Source organism: Enhydra lutris, unplaced genomic scaffold (genome assembly GCF_002288905.1).
Source record: "Enhydra lutris kenyoni isolate GAN:26980312 unplaced genomic scaffold, ASM228890v2 scaffoldscaffold42, whole genome shotgun sequence".
NCBI lineage: Eukaryota > Metazoa > Chordata > Mammalia > Carnivora > Mustelidae > Enhydra > Enhydra lutris.
The window spans coordinates 9067225-9079423 of record NW_019154126.1 but is presented as its reverse complement, the minus strand read 5'-3'; the positions used below and the strand labels follow the sequence as shown (position 1 = coordinate 9079423).

The following is a 12199-nucleotide window of genomic DNA, read 5'->3' as shown; positions in this document are numbered from 1 at the left end:
CCACCACCTGGTTCCCCCAACCTCCCACCCCCACAACCTCTTCAAATCCTTCAGATTGGTTTTCAGAGTCCATAGTCTCTCATTGTTCACCTCCCCTTCCAATTTCCCTCAACTCCCTTCTCCTAACTCCCCATGTCCTCCATGCTATTTGTTACGCTCCACAAATAAGTGAAACCATATGATAACTGAGTCTCTCTGCTTGACTTATTTCACTCAGCATAATCTCTTCCAGTCCCGTCCATGTTGCTACAAAAGTTGGGTATTCATCCTTTCTGATGGAGGCATAATACTCCATAGTGTATATGGACCCCATCTTCCTTATCCATTCGTCCGTTGAAGGGCATCTTGGTTCTTTCCACAGTTTGGCAACCGTGGCCATTGCTGCTATAAACATTGGGGTATAGATGGCCCTTCTTTTCACTACATCTGTATCAGCCACAGCAACTTCTTTCAATATATGTCTCCAAAGGCAAAGGAAACAAAAGCCAAAATAAACTTTTGGGACTTCATCAAAATCAAAAGCTTCTGCACAGCAAAGGAAATAGTCAACAAAACAAAGAGGCAACCCACGGAATGGGAGAAGATATTTGCAAATGACAGTACAGACAAAAGACTGATATCCAGGATCTATAAAGAACTCCTCAAACTCAACACACACAAAACAGAAAATCATATCAAAAAATGGGCAGAAGATATGAACAGACACTTCTTCAATGAAGACATACGAATGGCTATCAGACACATGAAAAATTGTTCATCATCACTAGCCATCAGGGAGATTCAAATTAAAACCACATTGAGATATCACCCTACACCAGTTAGAATGGCCAAAATTAGCAAGACAGGAAACAATATGTGTTGGAGGGGATGTGGAGAAAGGGGAACCCTCTTACACTGTTGGTGGGAATACAAGTTGGTGCAGCCTCTTTGGAGAACAGTGTGGAGATTCCTCAAGAAATTAAAAATAGAACTTCCCTATGACCCTGCAATTGCAGAAGGCATATTCTTAAGTGCGCATGAACATCCACGATATATCACGTGATAGATCAAACAAATGTCTTAGCAAATTTAGGAAGGCTTAGATCATACCAGGGGTCTTTTCTGACCACCAGGATATGAAACTAGAAATCAGTAACAAGGAAAATCTGGAATACATGGCTATTCAACAACATGCTCCGGAACAACCCATGGGTCAAAGAACTCAAAAGGAAAATCAAGAAATATGGTCAAATGAAAATGCAAGCACAACATATTAAGACCTATGAGATGCTGCAAAAGCAGGCCCCCCCACCCTCAAGAGTTTATTTATTTATTCGACAGACAGAGATCACAAGCAGGCAGAGAGGCAGGCAGAGAGAGGGGGGAAGCAGGCTCCCCGCCGAGCACAGAGCCCGATGCGGCGCTCGATCCTAGGACCCTGAGATCATGACCTGAGCTGAAGGCAGAGGCTTTAACCCACTGAGCCACCCAGGTGCCCTCAAAAGCAGTTTTTTTTTTTTTTTTAAAGATTTTATTTATTTATTTGAGAGACAGTGAGAGAGAGCATGAGCAAGGAGAAGGTCAGAGGGAGAAGCAGACTCCCCATGGAGCTGGGAGCCCGATGCGGGACTCGATCCCGGGACTCCGGGATCATGACCTGAGCCGAAGGCAGTCGTCCAACCAACTGAGCCACCCAGGCGTCCCATCAAAAGCAGTTTTAAGAGAAGTGTAAGAAAGATCTCAAATAACTTCATATTATACCTCAAGAAATTAGAAAACAAAGACAAACTAAGGCCACAGTTAGCAGAAATAAGGACATAACAAAGATCAAAATGGAAATAAATGAAATAGAGACCAGAAAACCAACAGGAAAGATCAAGGAAACTAACAACTTGGTTTTGAAAAACTAGACAAGCTTCTAGCTATATACACCAAGAAAAGAGAGGGCTCAAAATCAGAAATGAAAGAGGAAACATTACAACTGATGCCACAGAAACACTAATTATCAGAATACTATGAACAATCATACACCAACAAATTAGACCACCTAGAAGAAATGAATTAATTTCTAGAAATATATAAACTACCAAGACAGAATCATGAAAACACAGATAATCCGAACAGATCTGTAACAAAGAGGAGATTGACAAAGTAACCCAAAACCTCTTAACAAACAAAACTGCAGAAACAGATATTTTCACTGGTGAATCTACCAAATGCTTAAAGAATTAATGCCAGTTCCTCTCAAACTGTACCAAAAAAACTCAAGGTGAAGGTACACTCCTCAACCATATTATGAGACCAGTATTTTCTGAGACCGAGGCCAGATTAGGGCACTACAAGAAAACTACAGGTTAATATCCCTGACGGATACAGAGGCAAAAAGTTATCAATAAAAATATTAATAACCAAAGCCAACAACACATTAAAAAGATTATACACTATGATCAAGCAGGATTTATTCCAGGGATGCAAAGATGGTTCGACATACAGAAATTAGTAAGTGTAGTATATGTCACAGTAATAAAATGAAATAAAATATGATCATTCTCAATATGCAGAAAAAGCATTTGGCATAATTGAAACTCTTTCATGAGAAAAACACTCAAAATTTCATATAGAAGTGATGTTCCTTAGTGTAATAAGGGGTGCAGATGACAAACCTATAATATCATACTCAACGATGGAAAAAAATTCCTTTCCTCTAAGATCAGAAGACAGGAATGCCTGTCATTTCTTGTTAACACAGTACTGAAAGTCCTAGCCATTGCAACTGGGTAAGAAAAAGAAAGAAAAGGCATTCATACAGATGACATGATCTTATATTTATAAAACCCTAAAGACTCCTTGAAACCACTGTTAGAACTAATAAATGGTTTTAGTATATATGCAGGATACAAAAATCAACATACTGATACCAGCTGCATTTCTACACACCAATGAACTATCTGGAAGAGAAATTAAGCAAGCAATCCCATTTTACAATCGCATTGGAACAATGAAATATTCAGGAATAAGTTTAACCAAAGAGATGTAAAACCTACACAACCAAAACCAGACATTGATGAGAGATCAAAGATGACACGTAATGGAAAGATACCATCAAAGATATACTTGGATTGGAAGAATACTGTGAAAATATCCATAGTACCCAAAGTGATCTATAGATTCAATGCAATTCCTATCAACATTCCAAAGAAATTTTTCACAGATAGAAAAAATTTATTTGGAACCACAGAAGACTGAATAGCCAAAGCAATCCTGAGAAAGAGAAATAAAGCCAAAGGTGTCATACTACCTGATTTTCAACCTGTATTACACAGCTATAATAAAAGTATGGTTCTGGCATAAAAACAGGGACAGAGACCAGTTTAGCAGAGTAGAGAGCCCAGCTATAACCCTACTCATATATGGTCAACTAATTTTTGATAAGGATGTGTCAAACATACACTGAGGAAAGGATTGTCTCTTTAAGAAATGGTGTTGGAAAAACCGGGTATCTACACGAGATGGCTATGAAATGGAATGAAACTGGACCCCTTACAACACTCACAAAGATTCACTTGAAATGTATCAGAGACTTAAATGTAAGACCTGGAACTGTAAAACCACTCTAAAAAAACACAGGAAAAAAGATCCTCATCACTGGTCTTGGCAATGATTTCTCAGACAAGACACCAAAACAAACAAAAAACTCCTAAGATAAAGAAGTGGGGTCATATTAAATTAAAGAGCCTCTGCACAGGAGGCTAAAGGAAACAACAAACTGAAAAGGCAATCTACAAAATGGGAGAAAATCTTCCCAAACCTCTGATAACACCCCAAACACATTAGGAATTCATAGAATTCAACAGCAAAAAGCAAATAATCCAATTAAAAAAGGGCAATAGGTCTGAACAGACATTTTTCTAAAGACAATATACAAATAGCCAAAGGCATGTGAAATGATATTCAATATCACTAATCATTAAGAGAGTGCAAATCAGAACTAGAATGAGGCATCACTTCACACCTGTTAGGATGGCTTTTATCCAAAGGACACAAGATAAATGTTGATGAGTATGTGGAGAAAAGAGCAAGTATACACTGTTGATGAAAATATAAAATGGTACACCTATTAAACATATTCAAAAAATCCTCAAAAAATTGAAAACAGAACTACTATACGATGTAGAAATCCTACTAGTAGGTATTATCTGAAGGTACTGAAACCAATAGTTCGAAGAGGTACCTGCACTAGCTACCCCAGTCACTGCAGCATTATTTACAACAGACAAGATACGAAAACAATGCTACTGTCCATCAATGGGTAAAGATGATGTGGTTCATATCTCTATATATCCAATGTTATATTGATTAGCCATGATAATGAAGGAAATCCTACCTTCTGAAAAAACACAGATGGACCTCGAGGGTATTAGACTAAGTGAAATAAGTCAGACAGATAAAAAGAAATACTGTACATTGTCATTTATATGTGGAATCTAAAAAAGGTTGAATTTTAAAAAGTAGAGAGGAATGATGGTTACCAGGAGCTGGGGAGGTAGGTTAGCAGGGGAGGTGTTTAAGATGTTACTCGCAACTAGTAGATAAGTAAGTCCTGGAGAGCTAATGCACAACATAACGATTATATTTTGTATTGTGTATATTGTATACAGTACAATACTTTGTACTATAAACTTCAAAGTTGCTGAGAGACGAGATCTTAACTGTTGTCACCATAGAAAAATGATAATTATGTGACATGACAGAGGTGTTAGCTAATGCTACTATACTTATCATTCTGCAATGTATAAATTATCAAAGCAACACTTTGTATACCTAAAATTTACAGAATATTTGTCAATTTTATTCAATTTTTAAGAAGGCATTCTGGAAGACTTATTTAATATTAATTTGAATAACAGAATAAAGGAATAACTTTTCAAAAAGCTTGTTTAGAAGGTGCTATTTTCCTGTTTAACACAGATTATCAGAAGTCAAGATGCAGTAACCATAACTTTGTTACCCCAAGAAGCCTGCAAACCCTACACCATGTGAGAATTTGACAGTCATTAAGCATCCTTATTTGTTCCCATTTTCACATTTCCAATTTAAATTTTGAAGAAATGCAACCCATTCAATAATCCAAAAATGCTTTTGAATAAAACTCAGGTATCAATCCATTTCAAATATATAAAGATATAAAACACTCAGCCATTGATAATAAAATAATAAAATCTTTTACCTTCTGGATCATAGGTTTGAAAAACTCTCCGCGCTTGTTCTGAAGGAGCCTCAGGAGCAACTAAAGCCATATCCTGAAAAGACAAAAAGCATGCTGTCAACCAGACACGGTAATATCATGGCCTCACAAATAAACAGAACAAGTATGAGGCTAGGGTGAGGAAATCTGGAGTCAGAAGATTTTGAGTGATATTTCCATCATGTGTGTGACTAGCTAAGTCACAAACTTGCTGGGCCTTCACCACACATTTGAAAAATGGGAATAATACTGCAACCATAGGCAATCGTCGTGAGCATGATACTGAAGCTTCATATAAAAACACTTGAGAAGTCTAATATTAAATAATTACTATAAAATGCAACCTGCAAAAAGTAATGACATACTTTTGCTTTAATTATTGTTCAAATAAAAAAATAACTTACAAGATATCTAGTTTTCAAATATTTAAAAATGAAATCCAGAGATAAAGGACAGTAAATAATTACATAGAAATGCATTTGGTATTTATTACTTTAGTAAGTATATTATACCAATACCTAGCCATGAAATGTCTAGAAAGCAGATTTCTTTTTCCCATAAAATTCTCTATAGTAAGAGATAATTACATTATAGTAAGCAATTTTATGTAGTACGCAATATTACAGTTTATCAAAAATGATCACAAAATTCAACGTTAGTTTAGACTCTTCACAAACCTTTGCTCCACATATTTAAACTGTTATGAAATTCTACCTTACTGACAGAAATCTAGGTTCTGGGCTGTAACTGTTTTCCTCTATTCATGGCGTTGATCTGAGCCTTTGTCTCAAACTGTGGTCATTCACACAAACCTCATCAGAGAACAAGTTTCTAATTATCCCCTTTTACCTTCTTGAATCCTTTTTAACAAGTTATAGGATAAAATTGTTAAATACCATTTGAAATGCAGTTCCTCTGTGGAAATAAATTTTTATAGTTCACTTTTGTCCTAATCACCATACCACCCCCTCTTTACCTTGGAGATGAAAGAACAAAGTTTAAGAATCAATCAGTGTAGGTCTTTTCATGAGATAAGATACTTGAGTTTGTACAGGAATAGAAGTCAGATGGGAAAACAATAGATGCAAGCCCTTACACATATTTCACGTATTAAAATAAAGTAAAAAAGTGCTATTTTATAACATAGTAAGATTTGGGAATGTACAATTCTTTCGCATTTACTATCCCTTGATAGCAACTTTTAGGGTCTCCTTTCTCTGCATTTTCAATACTACTTTGAAGATGTATGTCATGTGGCATGTTTTCATCTGGCCTTTCAATCACTTTCTGATTTTATGATTCAGTCCTTCATTGATGGATAATTGGATAATGTCTAATCTTTTGCTGTGAAAAACACTGCTGCACCAAAGAAACCCGAACATGTAATTTCATACATGCAGTTTTATCTGTAGGACAGAGCACCAGAGCAGGATTGCTGGGTCAAAGGAAGAATGCACTCGTAATTTGGGATGATAATGCGAGATTCTTGGGTAGTGTTTATTTAGCCTAATTTCTTAAAAACTCTTTCCTTTTTAGAATACATCACCAGTACAGCCTTAGCCCTACCATTAACTTTGTACTGACGCTAGGACTGCATGTCAGCTCTCTGATTCAGGGCGCAATTACTAACACTGGGACTATTATCATGATCCCCCTATCTGCTTTTATCACTTTCAACCGTAATTACAGAAGTTTCTCCATGTAGTTCACCATAGGTTTTAGTTTCCTTGACTACTTCCAACCCCACTTCTTTTCAATTCTTCCCTTTAGAATGGCTATTGGAATTTGGGGATTTGTCACTGAAATTCTGGATAAGAAGGTAGAGCTGCAGATGAGATTTTACCCAAGGGTAAACTTATACTAGCCCAAGAGGAGGATACATTCTTTCTATTAACCATCTGTTGCATTTTAACCTTTGTTATTAGTTAAGTGATGAGGAAAAACTTAAAACACCTGTTAAAACAGGACTTTGAATTTTCTAAATATAAATACAATTTAATAGTGGGAAAGGAAGTACTGTTTTTCTCAGTCACAAAAGAAAATCTTTTCATGGGAAGAGGTGCAGAGAATATGGTTGAAGAACTCCTTTAATATTCTTACAAAGCTAAATTTTGGGAAATTACTATTGAGCTAACAAAGAAGATTCCAGTTTTAACCACAGAAAAAGTTTTTATCAAATTCTCTGGCATTAAAGAGGTCAGAAAACGCAGGTGTGTGAAAGAACTGAAAGTGAACTACCTGATGCCTTATTTCCAAGTGCTATAAACAAAATGTAGTATGCTAACATAGAGAAGACAAATTTAACTCACTGAAAAATGTTCACTGTGTATCTCTTGCCTCTGGTTATGAACACACAAAAAACTCAGGCTTTAGAAAATGTATTATTCTTGTTTGAAGAGGCTATATATGCTGGCCTGATCTAGAAGATCATTTGACGCGTGGGCACAACTCCCAGTGTACTCTGGTTTTAACAAATCTTCATTTGGAATAGGGGCTGGCACACTTTTTCTATAATGGGCCAGAGAGTAAATAGGGCCACATGATCTCAGCAGCAAGACAATACAGTAATACATAAACAAACGAGCATGGATGTGTTCCAATAAATATTGTACGATATTTAAAACTGTAAAATTTACATATGGCTGACCCACAGAGAATATATTATTTCTCCAAGTGCACTGGCACTTATTCAACATCCTTCTGACACATCTGCGTGTACCTTAACAGGTTTTACAAAAAAGACTCTCTGGCTCTCAGCTCAAAGACAAAGAGGGTAGGGAATCCGAGCTAGAAGGAATTAGCAGAGCCATAGGTGGGGGACTAGAACTGTGAGAAAAGCCTCAGTGAGGAAGGGAAATCAGCCTTGATGGCAGAATGCATCTGATTGTGAACATGAGGGGTTCGGAGGTGACGGTTATATATCCCAGTAGAGCACATGGCGTTCCCCTAATGCTGAGCGCACTACCAACACCCCACGCCGGCCAACTGTAAGCTGCTCAGCAGCACCGGAGCACTGGGGGAGGCCGGGGCTGGAAAACCCACAAAGCAAGACACGGAAATGGCGGACAGCAGATTACTTCAAAGATGTCAGAATGGAGGATGGTAGGAAAGGAATTTAGACAGCTTCTTGGTTGAAGTTCAGAAGTGTGAAACAAGTACCTCAAAACACTGGATATGAGCAAACCACCCAGATGCGGACCACCTAAACAGAAATTCCTTTTCTCCTCCCAAAATACAACCAGTGGCACTGGTCAGGTTCCACATAATGAGCCCAGCAACTATAACAGTCATTACTAATAAAGTAAATTTTGTCATCAATGATTTTTTTATATCTTGTTTTGCTCCTTTTGTCTCAATGATACACTAATAGCTAATCTGCTAAACTCACTAGAAATTGTTTTTAATCATACCACTCATTTTAAGATGTGTTTATGCTAGAGGGAGGAAAAAGGAAAAGCCCCGCCTCCCACTATAATTTCCAATGAAAACATTCCAAAAGTTGATATCCACAAATCAAAGCCAGTACGGTCTTCTGACCTGATTATTTGCGGTTTTTGATTGTTTACATGCTTTTCAGATTATTAGAGAAAATGTTCTTTTGTTAAAGCTTGTTTAAATTTATATACTGTTTATTTATTTATTTTTTTTTTAAAGATTTTATTTATTTATTTGACAGAGATCACAAGTAGGCAGAGAGGCAGGCAGGCAGTGAGAGAGGAAGGGAAGCAGGCTCCCTGCTGAGCAGAGAGCCCGATGCGGGACTCGATCCCAGGACCCTGAGATCATGACCTGAACCGAAGGCAGCGGCTTAACCCACTGAGCCACCCAGGCGCCCTAAATTTATATACTGTTTAAAGGTTTATGGATGAAATCTGGAAAAGTTATAAAACCACCTATTCCCATTAAAGTGTTCCATGCTGAACTCTTTTTTTTTTTTAAAGATTTTATTTATTTGACAGAGATCACAAGTAGGCAGAGAGGCAGGCAGAGAGAGAGGAGGAAGCAGGCTCCCTGCTGAGCAGAGAGCTCGATGCGGGGCTTGATCCCAGGAACCTGGGATCATGACCTGAGCCGAAGGCAGAGGCTTTAACCCACTGAGCCACCCAGGCACCCCCATGCTGAACTCTTTTTAACTTCTAATTTGATTTAAAATGACAAATGCCAACACTAATTTTGGCCAATTTATTTAACTTAAACACTTCTGAACAAGATTCCTAATTTAAAGATCTTTAACAGTGGTGAATCTGGTAATATATTAAATGTCAAATATATTTCATACTTGCATAGCAAGTTTGAATGGGAAGAATTCATTCAACTGATAAAGTGTCCTTTATAATCTAAAGACAAAATATTTTAGTGAGTGATACAATTGCTATATTTTTCTTGCTAAACATAAAAGATGAAGTCAGAACTCTCATTTAACAGCTGTAAAACTGTGAGGAAGAACGCGAGAACTCTACCCTTCAGATTTCCATTTCTAGGACTTCATATAGCAATAGTTTTTAGATTCTATATTTAATATATATTTTGCATACAACTACCCACACACCCACAACGTTTTGAATACTGGCTGGCAAGCCTGTGAAATGGTAAAGAAAGACCTAGGCTGTGTGTATGTATGTATATGGTCACAATCTAACGGAAGAGAGAAAAATATGCTAATATACACTTATGTTGATGAACAGTATTAAAATTAAGGAATTACCTCCTAAAATAAAATCCAAACCATACATTAACCCCTGCCCCCATCCTCAGAAAACCACTGAGTTATAGTTTCCAAAGATGTAATTCCAAGTTATCCAAGTCAACAAGGCTAGCGGTAAGCATTTTCTTTTCTTCATCACTATCTTTATTAAGTAGAACAAAATTTCCACATGTATTGCACCGAAAACTCTTTTAGGTACCTCCTCTGGGAAAAGATATTAAACCTAATAGTTAAATATTTAAATATTATTTTCATTATTTAAACTCTGATTTACCATCAGAATTATTTTTGCTCTAAAAGTAGTTCTCTACTTTGTTAAATATAATAATCCGATGCTTTTATCGGAGGAATATTAGAACAAACAATTTCTATTTAGCCAATTTACCGGCCAACAGGGATTGCTAAACAATATAGCTTTTAAAATTATTTAGCCTCAACCAACTTTCCTTAACTGGCAAACTGCTATAGAAGAGAAGGGGGAAAAGAAAGCCACACTGTAATGGGACTATCTAATATCCTATAGTCATGAAACAAGTATCTCTTTTCCATGCAGTTCTGCCTGCACTATTACTATAATTATTCGCTGTTCACCATAAACCTTTTAAAATGTTGTAACACGAGCTATCCTTCTAAACACCTACTGAAATAAAAGACAGGCCTGTGTTCAGTTTGTTGGCTAGGTATAAGTAGCTCATTACTGAAAAAAGGTCTTTACAGTTTATTCATTATACCTTTCATCATTATCAAGATAAATCTCCTAAGTAATCAAAGAACCTCAGAGTTTTACCTAACTTCAGGAATGACCACACATATATGTTACATTTTAGCTCACAGGCAACATTACCTAGTTCCATGAAGAGCCCTTCAAAAGAAAAAGGTTAGCTGGTACATAATTTCCCTTTAAACTTTAATGTTTCATTTTAAAATCACTTGATGTTTCATACTGATTTTAAAACTCACTATACTTCTGGAAATATTTTGGGAATCACTAAGAAACAGATTTCAAACCAATTACCAAGTACATAATATTCTTCAGTGCCACTGTTAGAAACAATTCAGGTGATGCCACGTCATCTGAAAGTAGCTAGGGCAGTGGACTTTTTCCTTATTCTTCCATTACTTCTCCCCAAATGTGCAAAAGCCCCCGGCTCTCTCCACAACAGCCCACTGCTATGTAGTGCTGATTTGTGTTGCATTAGCAGAGAAGTCAGAGGAGGAACAGAAAGAAAAGCCCTTCAAGGCTCTTTCTCCAAAAAACCAAACTCTAAATGTACAAGTAGAAATAAGGCAGGAGGAGGAAGTCACACAGACATGAGTAGAATCACTACTATTATTAATACTAATGAATGGCTTCTTTTTCTCCCAATTATCATAATTACACAACTCACCTTAATAATCCTACCAGTCTTTCTCAACTGGTTTCTGCCAGAGAATTCATCCCTAAGGTCTAAGGCATCCACTCTGAATAATGACTCTGCTGGATATCTATAAGCATTTTCTGTGTTCTCCTGCTTATGTGAAGAACCAGGTGGAGAAAAGCGGTTAGCCTTTTAACTACTAAATTTCATTAAGAGAACAGCTCACCTAAGCCATCTCTCTCTCAGCACATCAATACCTACATAATTCAAGAAAACTGATTTTCTGACTTCTTTAAATGGTTAGTTAATAGTCAATGATCACCTGGATAAAAATCAGTCAGAAAATTCCTCCTTATTTCTAAGTAGAGACTTTGTATCATTTGAGTCATTTTAAACTCTGTTACATCATATGGACACAATGTAACTTATGGCACTAGATGGTATTGTTCTCAATTTCTTGTGCCTCCCTGCTTTGTAAGAGCATTATTTATCATGGCCTGTGGCTATGGGCTTGTGAAGTACCTCTGTGGGACGGGTCTACTTCCTACCCTCACTGATGTCAGGTTTGGCCAGGTGACTTCTTTTGGTCAGAGCAGTACAAGCAAAAGTGATATTCTGCTAGCTCCTAAAAGCTTCAAGGGCCACCTGTGGCTTTGCCAGTGTCTCTCTTTTCCCTTTACCAGGAGAATCGCACCTACTGACAGGCTGCTCCTTCACTCCAGATCTTAGAAGAAGGTACATGGAACACACCTGGAACCACCATGTAAATTAAGAGAGAAATAAGCTCTGGTGTGTGTTTGAGGAGAAAGGGTATGGTGGGAGTGGTGTACTCAGTATAGGCAAATACAGGGTACACTGTCTATAGACAATATAACAAAACTCACCTTGCTGAAATGCTTCTATGATCACCAA

General features: G+C 37.1%; 1 protein-coding gene across 3 annotated transcripts in view; it reads right to left on the bottom strand.

Moving 5' to 3' along the window:
• LOC111155564 (MINDY lysine 48 deubiquitinase 3) overlaps positions 1 to 12199 on the bottom strand; it is an 86668-nt gene that overhangs the window by 19790 nt on the left and 54679 nt on the right. For all 3 annotated transcript variants that reach the window (XM_022515802.1, XM_022515804.1, XM_022515803.1), the window contains one exon: positions 5207 to 5279. In XM_022515802.1, the coding sequence (XP_022371510.1) occupies positions 5207 to 5279 (73 nt within the window). The remainder of the gene's footprint in view (positions 1 to 5206; positions 5280 to 12199) is intronic.